Source organism: Gigantopelta aegis, chromosome 3 (genome assembly GCF_016097555.1).
Source record: "Gigantopelta aegis isolate Gae_Host chromosome 3, Gae_host_genome, whole genome shotgun sequence".
NCBI lineage: Eukaryota > Metazoa > Mollusca > Gastropoda > Neomphalida > Peltospiridae > Gigantopelta > Gigantopelta aegis.
Window position 1 is genome coordinate 35,342,749 of NC_054701.1, and position 25,058 is coordinate 35,367,806.

At 37.5% G+C, this 25,058-nt stretch overlaps 1 protein-coding gene and 1 long non-coding RNA gene across 3 annotated transcripts in view; one reads left to right on the top strand and one right to left on the bottom strand.

Annotated features, from left to right (window-relative positions):
• The window catches only part of LOC121367942 (histidine ammonia-lyase-like), a 39,251-nt gene extending 38,123 nt beyond the window's left edge, over nt 1–1,128 (bottom strand). The window contains exon 1 of the mRNA XM_041492408.1: nt 1,093–1,128. Within this exon, the coding sequence (XP_041348342.1) occupies nt 1,093 (1 nt within the window). The 5' untranslated portion in view covers nt 1,094–1,128. The remainder of the gene's footprint in view (nt 1–1,092) is intronic.
• LOC121367944 lies at nt 821–19,037 on the top strand. 2 transcript variants are annotated; one of them, XR_005957456.1, is made up of 4 exons: nt 961–975; nt 12,384–12,402; nt 17,006–17,138; nt 18,856–19,037. It is a non-coding gene; the product is annotated as an uncharacterized LOC121367944 (long non-coding RNA). The 2 variants fall into 2 exon arrangements; XR_005957455.1 differs by lacking the exon at nt 12,384–12,402 and having other exon boundaries at nt 821–975.
• The last annotated feature ends 6,021 nt before the right edge of the window (nt 19,038–25,058 follow it).

The following is a 25,058-nucleotide window of genomic DNA, read 5'->3' on the forward strand; positions in this document are numbered from 1 at the left end:
TCTCTTCGATCACTTTCATAAAATATAAACTAAACACGAATAGGACAATTCAGTGTGCAAATCGTTTTTTCGGTTCATACTTGCATGAACCAAACAATAATTGCGGTCAATTCTTAAATGAACAAGCATACATTTCTTCCAAAATTAGGGTATGTTTTGGTTGGTACGTTTCATTTCGGTTACGTTTTCACTGGAATGCACCCAAATTAATGACATGTTGATCTAAATTTATTGACAATATCATTTATATGTTCAAAATTTCTTCACTTTACTTAATTATTCATAAAGTATTGCTTTTCAAGTAAATACATGTACAAATAATTTCGTTTGGTTTCTTTTTAAAATGGGGGGGGGGGGGGGGGGGGGGTTGCAACACCCCTACCTATACACCGTGTCCGGTGTATCGGCGCGTCCGGTGATTCGGCGCACTTGGTATTTTGCTTAAGTATGGTCCTTGAATGCTTAGGTGCGCCGATACACCGGACAGCACTGTAGTCTGTCCCACAGAGAATGCTTCTTTCCCCATTCTATGGAATTTAGTACTAGTTATTTACTGTTTAGCCAGTTGATTCGAAAATTGCACACACAATTAATTATCTTTCCTTAATGTATGATTTATCTGAACTGAAGCAATAATTTCAATAAAACGTGACATAATATTGACCTGTACATGTAACTTTAAGAGTGATATATTACGTCAGTGTGCATGAAATACATTATTTTATTGAGGGGAAATGCAAACAACCCAAACATAACTGTAAAAAATATTAATGACAATAATAGTACAATTAGTAATAGTAAAATTAATAAATTAAAACATAAGTATGCTTTTATCGTGTTTGAGATGGCCCCTCCCTGAAAATGCATTCATTTGCCCCATCTAGCGGCATATATAACGAAAACGTCATAAATCACTTCCGTTAAATGAGTGATCCGCAACTGGAACATCAACCGTACCCTGTTTGAAGGATTAAGGTAAGTCATTTGTAGCATCAATTATTATAAAAAAAAGTCATGCAAATTCAGTACATGTTTCCCCTACACGAAGTATATAATTGTGAATGAAATGTTGAGAAAAACCCCAAAACTTACTTCAATCGTTTCGAACGTCTAGTTTTTCAAAGTGCAATCGTCAAACAGTCCTTATTTATACGCGTTCAAAATAAAACAAAGATTGTAATTTAAAAAAAAAAATTTTATTCATAACTAAGAGACAAATGTTTCTTTTTATTTTGTACATTTTTTTCAAAACGAAATTTGTGGTGATAATGACTTAAAATGAATTATATCGACATAGATATAAGGAACTATAGGTGTTCCGGAAGTGAATCCGTCTTGTTGCACTAAAGTAGTACGAGTCGGGTGGGGGGGGGGGGGGGGGGGGGGGGGGGGGTTAGTAGGCGTGGCTTAATTGTTTTTGGGTTCATTGAGATAAAGATAAAGATAAAAGATAAAAACTTTATTGCATATAAACATTCCACATACGGAACTGGATGCAAACCATATGCATAAACAAGAAACAAACAAAATGACTAAATAAGGACTAATTATGGGCAATACATGTATAATCGTGAACAAATTTGCATACCGCACCAGCACAAGCTGGATTTTGGTTTTGCATAATATATATAAATTTTTCTTGCATACTCATACTTGTAAATAGGTAATTATGGAAAGTTAGATATGCATATAATTTGACACGTTGACTATTATATTTCTTACATATTGTGATATGATGGTATTCATCTGCAATTACATTGCAGTGGTCACATAAACGTTCTTCCACTGGAGTGAAGGGTTTTGTATGGCGCCCAGTCTCTATTTTTAATTTATGGTCACTGAGACGTAATTTAGTAAAAGCTTTACGGTGTTCTGGATGTATACAGTGTAATAAATATGGCTCTAGTTGAATATTGTGTTTATATAATTTGTACGTTCGCATCTTATTACTGGATCCATCTCTTTTGGCTGGAGCTATAAGGTTTTCTTTAAAAATATTGTGATACTTAGTTTTAATTATATTTATAAGATGAATGGGATAATTGACAGTGCTTCGTTTTTGATTCAACTCACCAATGTAATAATATAATTTGTGAAGCCAACCAATATTTTTCTTTTCAAGGCTTGTGCATTCAGAGAAACCATGTTGTAAAATAATGTTGTCCGTAGTTTGCATATGGGAGTAAAAATGTAACATTCTTTTTACCACAGACAACAGGAATGGGTAAAAACCTAGCTCAGCTCTAGAGGCCCAATTATGGGTACGACTATTAACATGTAGTGTTGATTTGCAGAATTTTAAAAGCACTCTCTCTGGCAGGAAAGTTTCCAAATATTTTAATGATATGAACTGGGCACCCCAAACCTCACTGGCATGTAAAAGGACAGGCTCAACAAGAGAATTAAATAACTGGCATGAAATGTCTACTGGTAGGTTAACATTTGATAATTCGTTCTGCATCTTGTAAAAACAACCTAGTCCTTTGTTTCAAAGTGATCGGGAACATTCTTTAAAATTTCCATTTTGAGTAAAGTCAACCCCTAAATATGTATACTTTGTTACAACTGGGACTTTATTGCCCGAGAGATGCCAAGTAAGCTTATTTGTTGTATTTTGGCCACCAAAAATAAAAAAAATTGTTTTATTTAAATTAATAGTAAGATTGTTGTCATTACAATATATATCTAGTTGATCAAGGAGCTGTTGTAGACCATGTGGGGTTTCTGATAAAAGTAGAAGATCATCTGCAAAAAGTAGATGGCTTAAGCGCATTGTGTCTAGTGATACTTTACCTCCAATGTTACATAAATATTCTTGGAAGTCATTAATGAACATAGTAAATAGTGTTGGAGATAAAATACAGCCCTGGCGAACACCAATGTTTGATTGGAATGGTTGTGATATGCATTTATCAGTCTGAACACTATAAGTAACATTAACATATAAAGATTCGATTATTTTTAAAACATTACCTGTAACCCCCATGACGCACATTCTTAGATAAGTGAGCAATCTCCCATACGAGTTGAGTATAAAATGAACCTTATGGATCAAGCCCTTATGTGTTAAATCAAACAGAAACATATCTTGGCTTCATTAATCATTCATGGGCTGACCCAGATATGCGTTTATATTCCAAATACGCTGATAAGAATAACATCAGTCTATATTTTGATTGTCATATACGTTAAACGTGAAAATTGTCTTGAAGATCAAGTAAAACGTATAAAACTTTATGGTGTTCAAACTTTTTTTATTAAAAATATATTAAACCTAATATACTATTATTTGAGTGGTATTCCAACACAGGTAAACAATTTGTCAACATCTGGTTCCTCTCAAAACGTGCACGGTAAATAATACGAAACTGTCAAAACAATAATAGCCAAAGTTCATAATCAGTAACAACATTATCATCGGTACTACACAATGTTTTTATATATTCATATACCTTAATGAAAATCGAATGTACTACATTCGTAGTATATTGTGTTTCTATACCAGTAGCATCAGAAATATTCATATATGTTGAAGAGTAAAATATTAACGTATCTGATGTAAAAACACAACAACAACACAAGTGTTTATCATTGGTTGCACCAGGCCTCAGAACTTTACAGACTTGGTTTTATAAGCAAAGGCTTTTTTAAAAAAAGTTTTCTTTAGTGGATTTCAATCAAGGTGTCACGTTTTATGTTTTAACGTGTTTGATGCATCTACCAGCTGACATACTCGTACAGCTCTGCTGCTTGGCCAAAATCATGTCAAAGTTTATGACAAGTTTTATTTGAATGCACATTCGATTTTGCTGATGTTAGTGTCAGATATTGTGTATAGGCGCATGGTTTTACCAATTGGGCGCGGTTTATCTATTGAAAAAAGTATATCTTCAAATGTTATGCAAATTTCATCAGGACGAAATGGCCACTTATATGTTGGACACTTGCCTTTGCCGTGTGTCTTCTCCAGAAATGTTACCTTTGCATCGCATTCGGTGTCATCAACTTCTAGAACTTTCCCAATAAACCAGTCATTTTCAAGGTATCCATTGATGGTAGATATCAAGGCAGGCCTTGGGGCATGTCTGGTTGTGAACAGTGTCTCTATCTGTGCCTTTTTCCTTGAGGTAATTTGATGGTGCCGCCAGTCCACGCATAGGTTCTTCTAATAGATCACCGTCTTTGGCAAAAATTGCATGAATTTTCATCGTGCCTGGTATGATCTTTGCAATGGAAGCCGATTGCTGCTGTGATGTTTCATTAATGTTATTGGAGGAATAAAACCGATAGTTGATGGATTTATTAGCCATTCGCAAAAATCGTGAGCTTCTTGGATGCTTAGTTTACCTGGTTTCACTGCATCAGATGCTTGTCGTTTGCACCCCCCCCCCCCCCCCCCCCCGAGTCCATCGCACGGGCTTTTCCCATTTTCGCTTCAAAATAATCCCAGCGAGCTTCCATATCAAATATCTCTTTGTGGTGTAAACGGTGTAGAGAATGTGCTGATTCCGATAGTGGGAAGATGGACTATCAGTCCAATAGTGCAGATACTGCATGCCAGGAAATGTAGCCTTCAATTCAGGTAGCAACTTTTCAAAACTGTCAACAGCAGTTGCGTTGTGTTGGTTGTCATCGGAAATGATCAAATACAACCATTTTCTAAAAGTCGACACTTTGCTACTATCAGTGCAAACAATATATGGCTAATGTGAAATCAAATTACATTATTCGCTGATTTCCCGTCAGATACGTTAAATAGTATGTCAGATACGTTAAATGTCATATTATAATTTATGCTGTAGCTAGGGTCATGATTCAATATCTTTCGACGTCATGTTGGTTGAATGTAAAATAAAAGGTATTTTAATTGCCAGAAAATGTTTTATTACTTCTCCACACAATAGCAAATGTACATCAAATACGTTAAGTTGTCATCAAATACGTTAACTAAACAAATAGTCCGTTGTTTTAAAATTGTCGAGTTGTTTCTGTGCACAGATTATGTCATTCTATTTCATGGCAACCATTGAAGTAATACACATTAAAATACACTGTGAGCAAGTCAGACAAAATGTCAGAATAAAAAGGGATAGATATTTTCGGATTTTCTTACTTGAATTACATTTTAAAAACTCTAAATGTGCTCCAAACGGGAATAGCTCGCATCTGTATTGGTCATGTGTGGTAAGTTTTAATTTTGGTGCCAATATTCCATATGTACTGGAAGTGGTTAACGTATCTGATGAATACGTATTTGACGACAAATGTGAAAATTACATACACAGTAATCCAATAGTCTCCTATTTTCATAAACGGTGACGTGTTTTGTCCATATGTGTATTGATATCTTAATACCGCCATCAAAACGTACCCTTAACTATGAGTATCGTAACCTTAGATCTTACTTTGAATATTGACACTGCACACTGCCATGACGGAGACATCCAACACATGGTCTATGTATGTACCAGCTGTAATATATATGTTTTATGTACACTGTTTTTCGGACAGTATATAGAGCTGATAACATTATTTAACGTATCTGATGATAGGTTTGGGGACAGATGAATTTTGGAGAAAAAAAACAACAAAACCCTGCAAACAGTAAGTCAATGAAGTTGAAAAAAGAAACTTTGTTTAAAACACTGTTAGACAGACAGGTAAATCAAGATATATTCATAGTGAATTATACTCTGTGCTTTCAGATAGTTGTGCACGTTAAAGATGGACATAACACTTGAGCGGTATTCACACATCTTAGGCCCATAGAGAGTCAACAAAACCTAGCCAGAACCACCCAGATGCTTTCTCTTCAGTTCAGACATAGTACCACTGACCAAAAAACCACAAAACCCCCCAGATTTTAAATAATATGCCCAAACATGGTCCACAGGACTAAATTATTTGCAAATGTTCATTTATCTGCGAATGAGCGATAAGAGCAATTTTATTAAATAATTTGCTTCTATCCACAGAATCGAATGCTCGTTTGAGATCTACAAAACATGCACAGACCTTTTTCTTTTTACATTTATATTTATCAATCAGGGTTTTTAGTGTAAATATGTGATCTGTTCTAAATCCTTGCCTGAACCCAGCTTGACAGATATCAATTTTGTTGGTTTGTTGTAGGTAGTCTACAATTCGTTTATCTATTATTTTGCAAAACAATTTACCAATACAACTACTTAGAGCGATTCCACGATAGTTACTTGGGTCTGTTTTGTCACCTTTTTTGTGCAAAGGGACAATTATTGAATGGGCCCACTGTGGAGGAAAATAGCCTATTGACAATATATCATTGAAAAGTTTGACAACATGGTTTAGTATTAATGGAAAGAAACATTTGATAAGCTCATTACTGACATTGTCTACACCCTGTGCCTTTTCCAGCTTAATATCTTCAATACATGCTATAATTTCCAATTCTGATATTGGTGAATTAATCACTTGGTTATCCTGCAGATTAGTATAATCGATCTCATTAGAAGAACAGATAACTGTTGGATCTTGGTAGATCTTTTCAAAGTGGTCTACTAATTCATGAGGATCAGGGAACATTTCGTTTTTTTTTTTTATCCTTGATACTGTTAACTGTATGCAATAAAGCTTTTGTGTCATTCTTAGGTATACTTCTAAGTTTTGAAACAAGATCACTTTTATGAGACCTTTTTTTATGACGGGTTAATCGCTTATATTTCTTTTTGGACAGAAATGCATTTTGCTTTGTTTCTTGTGTGTTATTAGCATTAAATGTCTTGAAATTAGATTCCATAGCCAATTTGGCATTTTTGCATTCTATGTCAAACCAAAGATTTTTCTTCAGAGATCTATTTAGATTCTGATTTTTGGTAGCATATATATTTATGGCATTTACTATAGATTCAAACACGTTGACATAGCAGCTTGCGTCTACATCCGACGTTGGTGGTGGTGTCAAAATTAACCTATTGAGTGCCTCTTTGTTTTCATCTGACATTACTGCTGAGTATACATGTAGCATGCTATTATTATTGTGCCATTTTCTTTGTTTACGTTTCGTGAATTTATGGCTGAATGTTTTTTGATTTTCCTGTGACTTTTTGTTTCTAACTGATATATTAAGTTTTAGGGAGAGCTGACAGTGATCTGATGTCCATGAAAGTGGTTTAATATTAAAATATGGCTGTAGAGTTCTTCAGATGTAAGAACATAATCTATAACACTCTGACCATTGTACGTGTGGCATGTAAACTGTCCCAAGTGATCTCCAACTGTTCTACCATTTAAAATAATTAATTTTGATGCAATTGCTAGTGATATGAGGAATTGTCCAAATTTGTTCGTTATATTATCTCGGTTATTTCTTTTTGTCTCTATGGTAGTAAAAATATCTGACGGTACATATATGTTTTTAAGAAAATTAACTCCATCACTATTCACACACCCACACTCGGTAGCAGTTCTAGCGTTAAAGTCCCCTCCAATTATTATCGATCCATGCTGCGAATATTTTAAAACTTCATTACTTTTGACAGTAAAGGGATCTGTTGTTAAATTTTTCCAATATGGTGAATTTTCAGGTGATACATAAGTAGTGCAGACAAATATATCTTTGTCAACCGATAAAAACGTTTTACTAATTCTAATCCATAATGTAAATTCACTACATGTTACAAAAGAAACAAAAGGCTTTAAACCAGTTTTACATTAAATAAGCCAACCCACTACGGGATGCTTGCACAAACTGATTACGTGGATTGGAAATTGAAAAATATCCTGTAAAATTGAAGTCTCTCTTGTTTCCTAACCATGTCTCAGAGAGGCCAATAACATGAAAGTTTTTAAAACATCACGTTTTAAGTCGAATATACCTTGTATATTCCAAAATGAAATATTAAATTGTGAATTTGATGTTAACATTAATCAAATTCAACCTTCCGGAATGCTGATCCATTGGCTATATAACCCCCCTACTTCACCTCTCTCACATACACTTCACGTTTTGCACACATTTATGTACATGAATATCGGAACAGATTATTCAGATGCTGCAGTATATATTGAGCATTCTGATGATCAGTGAATGGTATCCTGCTGGCAGCGCTCTCTGGGAAACCCCAAGGAACATTGCTGTCTCTTACTGTGAGTTGAGAATGGATAGTTGTTTAATGCCTGTTGATTGCTTATCCTGTCATTTGGAGTTGAGAAAATGTTGGCGTTATAAGTGTTTGTCATCCGTTGACCATTCATCCGTTCACTGGAATGCACCATAGTATTTTCGTTGTGATGATGCTGGTTTCTCTCGGCATGATCGGTTTTTCTGTGGGGATGCCTGTTGCTTCTGTTTGGCAATGGTGGGAAATCTTGGTGGGTGTACCTGTGCTCCCTGGCATGCACCTGTGGATGGATGTCAGTATCACGACTTGATCTGTCTTTGTTGTGTTTAATTGTAAGACCCACAGACTCCAGGAATGAATTGGCAAGAATACGAGATTTATATTTACTGGGGTGGACTTTGTCGTGATACATGTTCTTTTTGGGGGCACAATTCACTGTAACAAACAGAGTTGAATGGTCAATTACTTCCACATTTAATGAGGAAGCTATTTTTTTTATCTTATCATTTGCGTTGTTGATGTTTTTGTGGAGCTGGCCTCGAGTTAAAGAAGGCAAGATGAGTGAAAAGTAAATGGCTGCATTTGGAAATTTACTTTTACATTCATTAAACAACTGTTTGTATTCACTTTCTTACTTCAAAAGCGTAATCTGGAGGGGTATGGCAGTCATTTGCTTCAATGTGAACAATGACTTTCTTCACAGTTGTTTTTTGAGGCAAGTTCTTGACTCGTTCCATGAGTTTGGTCACTCCATGTCCTGGGTAAAACAACACCTTTGACGTACGGTTTGGAATGTGTTGACCGATAAAACGCAGAATCGAGTTACCTAGGAAAAGTGATGTTACTTCATCACTGATGTATGTATTGCGTGTTGGGGGGGGGGGGGGGGGGGGGGGGGGGGGGGCTGGGTGCCTAATGTTCTCATATTTACCTTCCGTTTTAAGTTTGGTGTTGTGAATGGTCTTTACATTTTGCTGTTTCTTTTTCACCTGAATAAATTGTTCTTCTTCGTTGTCATTTTCTGTACTTGATTGCTCATCTGTGTTGTTTATGGGGTTGTTTGTTTCTTTTATGCATGACATGGAACAGTTTTCTTTAACGGCCGACGTCCGTGGTACATTTGATCTGTCCTCAAACTGTCCCTCTTTAATTTCTATCAAAGTCTCCACTGTTGATTTCTGTGAAGTTTGGATTAACTCCACATTTACTGCATGTACTTGTAAACTGGCAGATAGGGCTCTGTTTTTCTTTTCAAGTTGTTCAAGTTTTCTTTCTAGCGTTTCATTGACCTTTTTTATTTGGATATTGTCAAGTTGTAAGTTTTCTATAGATCTGTTATGGGATTCTTGCATTTCCTCTATGCGATTTGAGAATTGCACTCTTATGAGATATGAACGAAAAGAAAAGCACCTCTGGACCAATCAGATTGCCGTAAAGTGTATAGACGCAAAGAAAATTTAATTATATATCAATAATATTTGTAATCGACTTCGGTAAATATTTTTGTACTAAGGAAATACAAATATTTATTAGATCGACAAACTTTATTGAAAATATATGTAACTTTTATCGGCCCGGTATTAGAATATGCATCGGAAGTATGGGATGGGTGTACTTTAGTCGAGGAAGATATTATTGAAAAGTACAATTAGAAGCCGCTAGATTAATCACGAGTTTGCCTAAATTTTCATTCATAAAGTCTTTGTACTACAAAACTGGATTAGCAACACTTACTTCCAGGCGTAAATTCAAAAAGCTGTGCACAATGTTTAAAATAATGAAAGGTATGGCTCCTGATTTTATGATACACAGTATCCTACAAACGGTTGAACAAAGTCCCTTACATGCTGTGAAATCGAAATGACTTATGAGCTGAAATTCGAAATTGTCAAAACATAATTTCATTTAAAAAAAAGAAAAAACCCCGATGCCTCATGCGTTACACCATAATTATTCATTTGGCAATAGAAGAGAAAATGTATTGCATACCAAGTTAAGACATGGGTGTAGTTATTTAAAAGCAGACTTATATCGAGTTGGCCTTAGCACCGATTCTTTGTGTAGTTGTGGATATAATTTCGAGAACAATTTTAAAAAATTTCTGTGAATACATTTTATTAGCCCAAATACTCTGACTGTAAGAGAGCTAGACGGACATTTGGACATAAATACGCTCTCATTACAGTCAGACCAAGCTATGCATTTTTTTGGGCAATTGCCGACAACCAAAAAGTTGTCAAAGATTTCCGCTCTAATACCACAACAATCCTATGTTTGACGTCAAATACATTTACATCGACCATTTTCGAGTTACTTGATTAAAGAAAATTCAGATATTAATCACTAATACACACACTACAGAAAGAAACCCGACAACACCCACATTCAGCTAAGCTTCGGCAAACTCCGGACAGCAGAATTCTAAGTTCGCCGACCTATATCGTGACGTTGCGTCACATGATCGCCCACTCAGCCATTCCGTCTTCCAGGGGCCGTCTCAAAACGACAAGTGCCCGACAATCACACAAAAAGTTTGTTTTGTGTAACGACACCACTAGAGCGATTTAGGGCGAACCAACCCTGGGTGAATAGCACTAAGGGCGAAACAACGCAGTGTTCGAAGTGGTTTTAGGGCGAAACAACCCGGATTCGGTGGTAGACAGCCATTCCGTGTTTTCACAGTTGAATCTTTGACGGCGGAGAGTGTGTTGCGTCACTATTTGTCATCCCTTGCTCAGCCCGAGTAGGCTACTCTGCCTTTTGAGAGCCAGACGGACATTTGGACAGTTATAATCGCTGAGAGAGCGATTGAATGAGAGAGCGATTACAACTTTCCAAACGTCCATCTAGCTCTGAAAAGACAGAATACTCGGGCTAGCCCTGCCTTAGTAGTGCTCTACTCTTTGAAGAAAAATGCTAAGGAGCTCCATTATTTTTTGGAGGAATCTATTCCCAAACAAATAAAGCATGGCAAGTGTTGTTTCGATAGCCGTTAGTTTTGGCAAAAGTTTATGGTCGGATCCCTTCAGATGGCGAGTATATTTTTAAATATTATATGCACATTATAACGGCACATTTAGAGGTATCAAATAATGATTACTTTAATAACTACACGCCTATTGATAATTGAGTCATTGTTTTCTGGTAATGATGAAGTGCGGAACTAAATGAAGATTGGATAAGTCGACTACACGATCTGTCAAAATGCGGACAGAAACTTTACGCAGTTCCGTTCATGTGATGGCAAGAGCTCCACCCGTTCCCCCCATCATTTATAATAGTTTAGGGTTAGGGATAGAGTTAGGGTTAGGGCCCCGTGCCCCACTTTTCTATATATACCCCATCAAAAAATCCCTCTTTAGATCGATAACTAATGGGGGGAACGGGCGGTACACTTTCCGTTTTTTAAACAGCAGGCGAAAAGCAATACCGCCTGCAAAAAATAAATAAAAATATATATACAACTGTGTCAGGTGTATCGGCGCGTCCGGTGATTCGGCGCACTTGGTATTTTGCTTAAGTATGCTTAGGAAGTTGTCATGTTGTCGGCGTTTTTAACAAATTAAAGTGCAATTCCTTTTTCAATGAGTAATCAAGTATCAACATATTTATTGTTACGGGTGCAATTATAATTTTTTTTTTAGAATTATCAATAAATATATCATAATTTCAAAATAAAGCATTCACCTGTTTTCGTGTATTAAAATGCGAAGTAGGTCAGCCTTATTGCTATTAACAATGTTAAAACCAGTCTGAAAAAACCTTTTCCTCATTTTTTAAATTATAGTAAATGGTATAATTATTTGTTTCGGTTATTTTTATTTAAACTGAAAAGGAAAACACAGACAAATGCAAACAAAACTAAAGTTTTACACCTTAACTAAGATGCACAATCAACCCAAGAAAAAAAATCCATGTAGGCATCTTAGCCATGCATGAAAATGAACATGTATGCATCTGCTGTACTGTGCCACTCAAGAAAACAATTCGGAAACTGATCATGAGATGGGTCATGTGTGATCGTTCATTTTCATAGACTAGTAATATTTTTAACAAGACAAAACAAAAAAGTAATAAAATAATCCTGGGACAATAGTGTAGCGTTTATGGGCTACAAAGTGAGGTTATGGGCGGTCTATAAATAGAGGGGTCAACGATCCACATCTACTGTGCCGAATCACCGAACATGCAAATCGTTTCGAATACAATGGGGTGACTATATTTATGCACCATTTTAAAATGTTTACTTACTACAGACATAAAACAATTTGTAGTGTATTTCAGATTATGCACTGCTTCATCGGTGAGTGTCACATTTTATTAAGTATTTCACAGTGTTCACATAGAAAATGGTCCTTGAATGCTTAGGTGCGCCGATACACCGGACAGCACTGTAGTCTGTCCCACAGAGAATGCTTCTTTCCCCATTCTATGGAATTTAGTACTAGTTATTTACTGTTTAGCCAGTTGATTCGTAAATTGCACACACAATTAATTATCTTTCCTTAATGTATGATTTATCTGAACTGAAGCAATAATTTCAATAAAACGTAACATAATATTGACCTATACATGTAACTAGTAACTAGTACTAGTTATTTACTGTTTAGCCAGTTGATTCGTATCGTCATTCTTATAAATTTAAAGTTTCAAACTGCTTACATCTTATAATACACTCTGAAATAAAAACAAGTTTTGCAGGGCATAAAATTTGGCACGTACAATTTTGTCGTTCGTCTGTCGGTTATGCAAAACCAATATCAACATAAACGATGGATCGTTCATCAAAAAATGTTTTAAAAATTATCACTGTTTTGGGAAGAAAATAAGCCTACCTTGCCGGTGTGAGAAAGATACAATGTATCTGTTTGAAATTGGCATCACAGTCGATACAAAGTCGGTACCACAGTAAAACTTGGTATCACAAAATCAGTGCTATGTTTAGAAGTCTCGAAAAAGTTTAGTAACATAGTTGCACGTTCCCGTTGATCATTTCGCTACGTGCACAAAATCATATGCTGTTAGGAAATTAAAGGGACTGTCCTGTGTTTTAGACACAGCAAGCGTCTCCCCCCCCCCCCCCCCCCCCCCCCCCCAACAAAATAAACATATATCCTACTTTTTCTTTATTTTTTTAAAACAATATCTTATCTTAAACATGTTTTAAATGTAAAAGACTACACTCATAAAAACATTCGGGATTTCCTATGACTTAATTATTTCAAATTTCGTTTAGCGGGTGGAAGAAAAATAAATTGCAGTGCATAAGATTTGGCATGAACGATTTTGTCATTCGTCTGTAACTTATGCAAAACCAGTTGAATATCAACATAAATGGATCATTATTGCAAAAGCTGTAATCACTCATCTATCAGAAATCCAAACAAACGCGTGTTGGCTAATATCATCAACGTTTTGGAAAACTGCATGCAGTGGGAAATCCCTGACCTAGATGTACATCATAATATGTGCTTGATGGTAATGTTCTAACCAGCTTTGTCTTCATCGTTCAACCTGTCCAGCTATTTCCTTCATGACCACTGTCTACTTTCGTTATAAAATGCTACCTGCATTAGCACACCATCGACATATTTACAATTTACGAAAGTTTGCAGAAATTGTCAGTCCTGATGTCACGATATTTGGTGTTTGAAGCACGTCACAGAACCTTTATGGGTAGTTTCTAAGGATATTATATTATATACCGATGCAATTTAATGACACTGATGAAAACAAAATATGTTAAAAAAATTATAGACGGCTATCTTGAAAATCTCTCTTACCGCTATTCCAAGCCAATCGGATTAAGTCGGCCGATTATGGATTCTCCGTGGAGTTTTAACACTTGTAGTAAGACTGATGCAGGTCTATAAAAAGCAAACGCTATGTCATTCTAGCGACTGTACCTAGTGTAAAACAAAATGACCGCTAATATTAACTTTGTGACTGTCAAAGCATGCCAATACAAAGCCTCATCTAGCTCACGTAAAGGTATCTGTGCAGCTACGGATTGATTTAGTTTTAAACCCATTTTGTCTGTCATAAGTGCATGTACCATGTATTACTAACATGAACTGCGGTGCGCGGGATCTCATCCCACCGTCGCGGGAAAATCGTGTTCTCGTTACTATAAATAGCATTTCATAGAATTTTTAGTTTCCAATGAATCCAAACTGATGTTAAAGGGACATTCCTGAGTTTGCTGCAATTTTAAAGATGTTATCGACTAACGGAGACTTTTTAACAATTGTAATTATCAAATATATTTTTCTGAGTAAAATATTAGTGGCTGTATATTAAACTTGTTTCTGATCGTTCTAATATTTTAACTAATACAATGTATTTGTACTAGGTTAAATTTCATTTTATTTCCTAAATTGTTTTTTTTTTCGTATGTACGAAATTATTTGAAGAGAAAATCCAGTTTCGGCATCTTACAAATATTAAGACGACCAGAAACACATTGAATACACAAACACTGATATTATAAACAAGAAAATATATTTAATATGTAAGTTTAATTGTAGAAATATTTTATTTAGTCGGAAACATCTTTGAATGCAGAAAACTCAGGAATGTCCCTTTAATAATGTTTTGTTAAATTATATCTTAGATTATCGTTTGAATATTGTTGCCCATTAGCCTTTTCATTTGTATCTGAACTACCGAAGAAAATCGTTTGTGTAAACACTAAATCACACGAACGACACATTGGTTGTCTGAAAAATTCAAATTTTATGCCCTGGTTTTGTAATCGAAAGTCGGTTGACTGATTCCCATAATTAAAATAACCTCTGCGATTCTACAGCATAGTGGCTTACAATTATTCTTATTGTCAGCCAGTGTTGTTACAGTGGCGAATATTCCTTTGAAATAAGTATGTTTAGACATGGCTTTTTATAAAATTAACCAATTATTATCACGATCCAAACAGTATTGATATTACATGCCACTTCGGTTCCCTCCCACAAACTTTGTTCGTACAGTGCGATGTGTTGGAAATTTGAAATGACCCCATAATCATTTATGGTTTTAAATACTGGAGACAAAGTAAAAAAAAAAAGGAGGTTGTAATCATCTCCAAATATGGGGTTGGGGGTAGCGATTGTCGTGGGTCAATACAGTACAGTATTTAGGAAATTTTGAATTTGTGATATTTTATTAAATTTTAACATTTTAAAAAATAGAAATTTAACATTGAACATTTTAAAGTCTGTCTTCTACTAAAGATTTGATTGGATAGTTCTGAAATTAAGTATAATGATTCTTATTGGCAGTCTTCACAAACTAACAGAGATACATTTTGGAAATTGTGATTTAACTTTTTTTTGGACTTGTTTCTTTCTTGTTTTAAAACAGTTAGTTTGCAAGTATTCACATACAAAAACCAAGGACATAGATTTCACATTTGTTAATTCACACAATTACTAAGTGAATGGTTTATAAAGTCAAAAAAAGAAGAAGAAAAAAGTCATTTGCAGGTGTTGTCGGCATCTTATGGAGGTTTGAAATGTGATGTTATTTTGTAAAAGACACTACAGGGTTGGGGGTGGTGGGGGGTGATATCACATCTATTATTACACATTTTTTTTTATGGTGCAAAATGACCAAGATACGAAATGACTAGGGTACAAAATGACTTTTTGCAATAATACGAAATGACTTGGGTACAAAATGACTTTTTGCAATGGTACGAAATAACCAGGGTACGATATGACCAGGTTATGAAATGACCAAATTAGTTACGAACTGACCATGGTACAAATTGACTAGCCACCTGTCTAACGAATACACATGGTGGCGAATATGCTATGTATCACACATAATATGATAAATACTGTTCTTCCTTTCTTCAAAACCTTCTCACTTTTGTATTGATGGACGTGAATACATATTCGTATTCGTCACCTCATATTCGTGATATGTATCGTATTCGTCACTATGTGTATTCATTACACCCCTATATAATATTATAATAATTGTTACAACTGTATTTTGTTTTGCGTTTTCCTTCATGATCTACTACTTTGACCACGCTGTTCCCCGGAAATAATGTTCATATAAATTTCACAACTTGAGGTAGGGTGCGAACAAGACAAAAGTTATATGCACATGTTTTGCTTGTTATCATTTTAATGATTAAATCAATAGCTATACTTTGGCAGCATGTTGTAGAACAAGCTGGTGGACTAACTCCAACTGCCTCATCGTCTTAACGGTTGTCACTAAGACATGACATATTCCCTTCACGCATTCATCACACAGGCCTGTCACTCCAGTCGGGTCAGGTCATAGGGATTAACGTGGACATTCAGAGCAAGCTTTTTAGCGCACACCTCTCATGGGCACAGGTGCCGGCCTCAGCCGGCTCCTCTGTCCAGGACAGGACAGGAAAGGGTTGGGATGGGTGGTAGAAGGGACCGCCTGCACAGGCAGGGGTTGGTACTGGTAAATACTATGGAATTTGGAATGGCCCATAGGATTAATGCCGGGGGGGGGGGGGGGGGGGGGGGGGAGTGCGCAATTTGAATGAAGGAAATTTGGCGCATTTTGACTGATTCGCCGAATTGGAAAGCGGGAGCTATATATGGTTTTTGGAACTTAGTTTGCCAAGAGTAGCTTGTTACTGGGACCTAGTTGAGATGTCTCCCTAGGTTGCCCATAGGGGCCCTTATAAGGGCCTGATGTGTTCAGATCGTGTCACACCAGTACACCAGGACTACCTAATATATCAACGGCTGTCGTATGTTATGTGTCAGAATTATCAACTGTTTTATTACTAACAATCTGTGAAGTACATATACAACAAGCCAAATATTGATACGTTCCTTTAAAGTGCTTATAAAAAGCATTGTTTTTACAATAACTTGGTTTTTGTATTAATTTTATATTATTATATTTTTCAGGCAGCTTGTAAAAAGCATTAGCTTGTTTGCAGGAGCTGTTTATGTTGCAAGGGAAATGGCTGCTTTTGATGCCTCAATAGACGTTCCAAGTCCATAGCCCATAGCCGGTATATCTTTGTGCTTAGATTTACAGGTAATTAGGACAAAAGAAAGAAATGTTTTATTTAACGACGCACTCAACACATTTTATTTACGGTTATATGGCATCAGACATATGGTTACGGACCACACAGCTTTTGAGAGGAAACGCGCTGTCGCCACTACATGGGCTACTCTTTCTGATTAGCAGCAAGGGATCTTTTATTTGCGCTTCCCACAGGCAGGATAGCACAAACCATGGCCTTTGTTGAACCAGTTATGGATCACTGGTCAGTGCAAGTGGTTTACACCTACCCACTCAGGGTTTGGAGTCGGTATCTGGATTAAAAATCCCATGCCTCGACTGGGATTCGAACCCAGTACCTACCTGCCTGTAGACCGATGGCCTAACCACGACGCCACCGAGGCCAGTGGTAATTAGGACAGTCAGTTTATTGTTGTATACATATACTTTTCAATTAAATAACAACATCCATTGAAGAAATACATGTATGATTAAAAGTCAGACTTGAACTTTTTGCTTTCATAATGTTCTGGGACAGGATAAAGTGCTCGCCTAATAATTCACGGTTGGTCTAGGAACGATCCCAGTCGGTGGGCCCATTGAGCTATTTCTCATTCCAGCCAGTGCTTCACAAATGGTGTAACAAAGGCCATGATATATACTATCCTGTCTGTTGGAAGGAAATGTTTTATTTAACGATGCACTCAACACATTTTATTTACGATTATATGTCATCAGACATATGGTTAAGGACCACACATATATTGAGAGAGGAAAGCCGCTGTCACCACTTCATGGGCTACTCTTTTCAATTCGCAGCAAGGGATCTTTTATATGCACCGTCCCACAGACAGGATAGCACATACCACGGCCTTTGATGTACCAGTCGTGGTGCACTGGATGGAGCGAGAAATAGCCCAGTGGGCCCACTGACGGGGATCGACCCCAGACCGACTGCACGTCAAGCGAGCGCTTTACCACTGGGCTATGTCCCGCCCCCTGTTTGTTGGATTGCTGCATAAAAAAGATCCCTTGCTAATTGGAAAGCCTATTGCATGGTGACAGCAGGTTTCATCTCTCATTATCTCTGTGGAGTTTAACCATATATGAGACACAATATTACCTTATGTAAAATGTGTTAAATAAAACATTCCACCCTTCTTTCATAACGTTCTATATTTGTCTTGCCTTGACAGAGTCAAACTTAGGCAAGTTATAGGTATTACTTGATCAATGGTGACGACTATGGTGTGATGTAAATTTAGCTCAAACATTTAAGTTTTTGTGTTTAGGTCCATTTTTTTTTACAAATTATAAGTTACTAGACCATAGACCAGGCCTCGTGCTTATAAAACTTTTAAGAGTCCAGACTCGATCTGTAATGACATCACGCGCATACAATTTGTATGGCGTTGCCGTGACGTTCACATCTCGGACTCTAATATTATTAGAGTCAAGTCTAGACTAAAAAAATTATAAGCACCAGACCTAATCAGATATGTCACCTAAAGAGGGAGATAGAGCTTAAAAACACTAAGATTGGGTTGCAGAGTGAGGGCAGGATATTCATATTTACAAAATAGACTTAAATGCAGCATTTGATAACTTTTTTCCACTAGCCGTCTGGCATGGTAATAGTAATTATTTATTATCCCAACATTGAATATCACTAGCCACGGGAGTGAGGTGAGCATAATCTAGAAGCTCTGCTATATTTAATGAAATGTTTTGTTTCTATTTTCTTCAGATAGCTGACTGCATTTCAGAAGAAACTTTGTGCTCTGTAGTCATGTCCTTCAAGATGATCGGTCTTCAAGATTGCTTTGTACACATACATACAGACCAAGTCCTCGTGTTTTTGTATATTTGTTGTGAACATTATCTGTCATAGATTAATGTGTATGATGGAATAAATGATATCCTTAAATACTTTATTGTTATGTAGTTATCCTTGAAGTGAAATTATGTCATAGACATACAGGCTTCCAATTTTTGTATGATGCCCAAATTAAACGAAAATGCCCGAATCTGAATAACAGCATTTAGTCATATTAGCATCACTACTAAACAGCTATATAGAGTTGCAAATGAATCATTGCACATTTTTACATGGATTGAAACTAATTTTGAGGGTAGAATGATGAAAATACATGATTAAAAGGTCTCGGGTTAGCACATTTTGACGGAATATCTCTATCATTTTTGCCCCCTGTCTTGTACGCTTATGAATTCTGTTGTGTGTGAATCACATATGAAATGATGATAATCAGTCCCTTGCTTGAGCTTCAGAGCAAAATCTTTTTTTTTTTACTTGCAAACTACTAAAAAAAACCCAAAAAGTGGTGAATTTGTAATGTATTATAAGCATGGGTACCAAAATCTGATTGGTGCATTTACATCTAAGAGCTCGCTCGATGCATGGTCGGTCTGAGATCGATCTCCGTTGCTGGGCCCATTGGGCTATTTCTCGTTCCAGCCAGTGCACCATGACTGGTACATGAAAGGCCATGGTATGTGCTATCCTGTCTATGGGATGGTGCATATAAAAGAACTCTTGCTGTTAATCGAAAAGAGTAGCCTATGAAGTGGCGACAGCGGGTTTCCTCTTTCAATATCTGTGTGGTCCTTAACCATATGTCTGACGCCATATAATCGGAAATTAAATGTGTTGAGTGTGTCGTTAAATAAAACATTTCTACATTTTGCTACCTATAATGGCGTCATAATTTGCAATATAGTAAATAAGTTGGTGATCAACAACTAATGTGAGAAAGGCCATGGTACGTATCTGTCTGTGGGATGATGCATATAAACTAGCTAATAAAAAATGGTAACCCATGAAGTGGCAGCAGCAGGTTTCCTTTCTCATTAAATATGTGTTGTCCTTAACCATACATTTATGTATGGTTAAGGACAACACATTTAATGAGAAAGGAAACCCATGTTACTAAATATGTGTTGTCCTTAACCATACATAAATATACAACTCCCATGTAACTAAATATGTGTGGTCCTTAACCATACATAAATATACAACTCACATTTAACTAAATATGTGTGGTCCTTAACCATACATAAATATACAACTAACATGTTACTAAATATGTGTGGTCTTTAACCATACATAAATATATAACTCCCATTTAACTAAATATGTGTTGTCCTTAACCATACATAAATATACAACTCCCATGTAACTAAATATGTGTGGTCCTTAACCATACATAAATATACAACTCCCATTTAACTAAATATGTGTGGTTCTTAACCATACATAAATATACAACTAACATGTTAACTAAATATGTGTGGTCTTTAACCATACATAAATATACAACTCCCATTTAACTAAATGTGTTGTCCTTAACCATACATAAATATACAACTCACATTTAAATATGTGTGGTCCTTAACCATACATAAATATACAACTCTCATGTAACTAAATATGTGTGGTCCTTAACCATACATAAATATACAACCCCCATGTAACTAAATATGTGTGGTCTTTAACCATACATAAATATACAACTCACATTTAACTAAATATGTTTGGTCCTTAACCATACATAAATATACAACTCCCATGTAACTAAATATATGTGGTCCTTAACCATACATGAATATACAACTCGCATATAACTAAATATGTGTGGTCCTTAACCATACATAGATCTACGACTCCCATATAACTAAATATGTGTGGTCCATTTATAACGACCTCTTGCTAAGGGGTCATTCACAATTGTCAACATTAACATAAGCGTACAAACCGTACGCTGGGGGGGGGGGGGGGGGGGTGTTAACAGCCGCTGTACGCTTTTTAGAAATACAAATAAATGTCGATTTATAACTTTCCGAGAAATCTATTTTCCCCCTAATTGTCGTTAGATAGACACATCAAAATAATTCATGGCGGAGTTCGGGCATTGAACATGATAGACAGGACAGAGAAGGCAATCGAAGCTCATGAAAAGATCCACAAGTGCCCGATTTGTAATGAGAAGTATCCCACAAGATACCAGCTCCTGAAACATCAAAACCAGGACAATCACAAGCAAAAGAAAGGAAGACCCAAGAAAATCACTTGAACATGGCTTCTAGATTATGATAGGCCCACTCCAGTGGCTAGTGACATTCTAATATAACTGCCAATAAAAGATGGACAAAAAAAATCAACATTTTATTTTGTACATGTACAGGGGGGGGGGGGGGGGGGGGGGGGGGGGGGGGGGGGGGGGGGGGGGGGGGGGGGGGGGGGGGGGGGGGGGGGGGGTCATGAAAAAGTGTACTCTTTGTACACTTATGATAATGTTGATAATTGTGAATGGCCCCTAACTTAGATATTGCATCATCATTTTATTTGTGGAAGTGATCTAAAGTTTCGGGTTTTTTCACTTAACAACATATGTGATATCTGAATGTAGCCTTCCTGGTGACATATCCATATCAGCATCTAAGTCCTCAAGTTTAATAGGTTTAAATGCTTCAGACATAATTTTGATAACTGTTGCTTTTGCAGCCCTTTATATCACAGACTAAAAGGGCATGTGTCATCAAATGCGATGAAACCTTTTCATGTTTCTTTGCGGTTTCCCCATTGCCCATTGCAGTTCTTTTACATTTTTTTATATATATTATTGACTGCGTTGATGGAGTTGGTTGATAATTATTTTTCAACATAATTCTCTTCGAGGTCCAAACACTGCTGCCAACGATGCCAGAGTGCCTGGATCGCGCTGGTATAGAAGGCTTCCTCTTGGTGGTCTAAAAAGTCATGATCATCCTTGTATTTTATCAACATGGTTCTTAGTTGTGGCAGTTGAAGATAATCCAGAGTCCGTGCTTATAAAACTTTCAGAGTCTAGACCCAATCTCTAATGACGTTACACGCATACAATTTGTATGGCGTTGTCATGACGAGTGTCTCAGACTATTAGAGTCTCGAGTCTAGACTAACAGTTTTATAAGCACCAGGCCTGGTCTTGGATCATCTGCAAGGTTCTCTTCTCCTTTTGAACTCTTCTGCCCACCTCTTAACAGTGGAAACGAAAGGAGCATCATCATATAAAGTTGACACCAATGTAGAAGTTAGTCCTTTTAGCTGGAGATACTTGATAACATCAGAGAAACTACATTTGTGCTTCCAGGTAATGTATTTGGTTCAAATGCAGCCTATAAGTCTAGACAGTTTTGTACGTAATACATGTAAACTGTCAAAAGCCGTGGTATGTGCTACTCTGTGGGATGATGCATTTAAAGATCCCTTGCTAGTAATGGGAAGATGTAGCGTGTTTTCTCTTAAAGACTATGTCAAAAAATTACCAAATGTTTGACACCCAACAGCCGATGATTAATAAATCAATGTGCTCTAGTGGTGTGGTTAAACAAAACAAACTTTAGAATCGATCCCATTTGAACTATTTTTCGTTCGGGCCAGTGCTCTACAACTGGCACTCTTAGCTTGACTCACGTGTCGTCAGTTTCTCTGGCACTACCTCCCCCCCCCCCCCCCCCCCCCCCCCCCCCCCCTCCCCCCCCCCCCACACACACATACATACACTCACACACCTGGGAGGACTTACTTATTGAACGCTATGGGAACGGACTCGAGTACCGCGTCGCTTACACCGGGTCACGGGCAACTATGACTTTGGTGTACGGCGATCGAGAAGAAGGAAAGAAGGAAATGTTTTATTTGACAACGCGCTCAACACATTTTATTTACGGTTATATGGCGTCGGACATATGGTTAAGGACCACAGATATTGAAAAAGTAAACCTGCTGTTGCCACTTCATGGCTACTCTTTTCGAGTGACAGCAAGGGATCTTTCATATGCACCATCCCACAGACAGGATAGCACGTACCACGGCTTTTGGTATACCAGTCGTGGTGCACTGGCTGGAACGAGAAATAGCCCAATGGAACCACCGATGGGGATTGATCCCAGACCGACCGCGCATCAAACGAGCGCTTTACTACTGGGCTACGTCTCGACCCTTGACAAGAAGACGTAGAGGAAGAGATGGAGGAAGAAGAAAAGTGCGCCAGCGGCGGCACAGGGGGAGGGGAACCAAAACTGGCGGCTCAACCCGCCGTCAACTCCGAGGGACGATCTCAATGCGCCGATGTGCGAGACGCCCGCACACGGATCTCCATCTCCCTCTACACCACCGCCTACACGTAACTGGGCACTGTCACCAGTCTTGCCAGTTCGGAAGACGGCGGTCCGGGCAGGAGCCGTTGCGAAGCGGAAGGCCGTCGGTCGGCTGAGCGACCAGCCCGACAAGACAAGGACTCCACCTTCACCAGCATCGTTCCCACCATACTCGGAAGCCGTCTGGAAAGTACAGATCGGAAAAATCAGGTCCGGCTTCCTGAAATTCATACAGGGGGATCCTGCGACTTTTATGGGCGAAATTGGTGAACCTGAGCTGAAACAGCTGCCAGATGGTAGTGCTTACGAGCTACACACCATCAAGTCTGCAGCCGGCAGGACGGGGCTGGTACTTACTTAGCGCCGAGAAGATGTCTACAGACAAGCGGTCCTGGTTAGAGAGATGGATAGCCACACCATCCACATGATCGTCAAGGCCCTTTTCGGCAACGATTACCGGAGTGTCATCACCATCCTCGCCGACCAGAGATGGAAGCACTTCATCCCCGACTTTGCCGGATCTCCGCTCATCAGCTCACCGTAGGCCAACCTCCTAGAACTTTCGCCTCCAGGTAACTGCTTAGTCGGACTTAAAAATTTAAGGCGTAGTTCAAAATTTTATGTTTAATTTTTTTTACAAATAGTCCGAAGCACTTTACTTTTGATAGCCCGTCTAAACTGCTCAAATCATCTTAAAACCTTTTTGGACTAAAACCTTTTTGGACTAAAACCTTTTTGCCAGACATGATTAGAATGGATCAGCTGTCCCATTTTGGCTTTAGGTCTCTGACTAATTTCTAAAAAATTTATTCCAAATTCCGCCCAATTCAAACTTACCCCCTCCCCCCACTGGCGTTGTCAGAGACTAAGCTCGTGATGGGCATGCTTGAAACCTTGTGGTATATAAATATGTAAAACGCCTCCAAGTTCCACAACTGGTGTAATAAAAACCATGATATGTATTAACCTGTCTATGGCATAGTGCATATTAAAAAAATCCCTTACTGCTACACGAAAAGTGTAGACCATGGCATGCCGGAAGCGGGTTTCCTCTCTCTTTATCTGTGTGGTCCTTAACCATTTGTACCACGCCACATAATCGCAATCAAAAGTTTGTTTTAAAGTTTGTTTTGTTTAACGACACCACTAACTTTCATTGATTTATTGATCATTGGCTATTGGATTCCAAACATTTGGTAATTTTGACAGTCTTAGAGAGAAAACCCGCTACATGTTTTCATTTGTAGCTAGGGATCTTTTATATGCACCACCCCATAGACAGGATGGCACATACCACGGCCTTTGATATACCAGTCATGGTGCACTGGCTGGAACAAGAAATAGCCCAACGAGCCTACCGACGGGGATCGATCCTAGACCGACCGCGCTTCGAGCGAGCGCTTTAACACTGGGCTACGTCCCGCCGAAAAACCGCATTCAAGTACGCAATAAAAAATATGCTGAGTGAGCCGTTAAATAAAAACTTTTCTTTCTGTATCTTTATTTCTTTCTTCTTTCTTTCTTTCATCCTTTCTTTCTTTCTTTCTTTCATCCTTTCTTTCTTTCATCCTTTCTTTCATTATTATTTTTTCTTTCCTTCTGTTTTCCCTTTTAGCACTGGCAATTCTACGTTCCCGAATAACATGAATAAAATTAGTACGAAGGCAAACTTCTTTTAACAGGCACATGACTGATGTAATTCTCACGAATAAAATGTTATATAAAATTCGTTTCAAGACGAAAAAAAAACCCCGTGATGGTATAGCCGTAAAATCTGTTTATACTAGGATA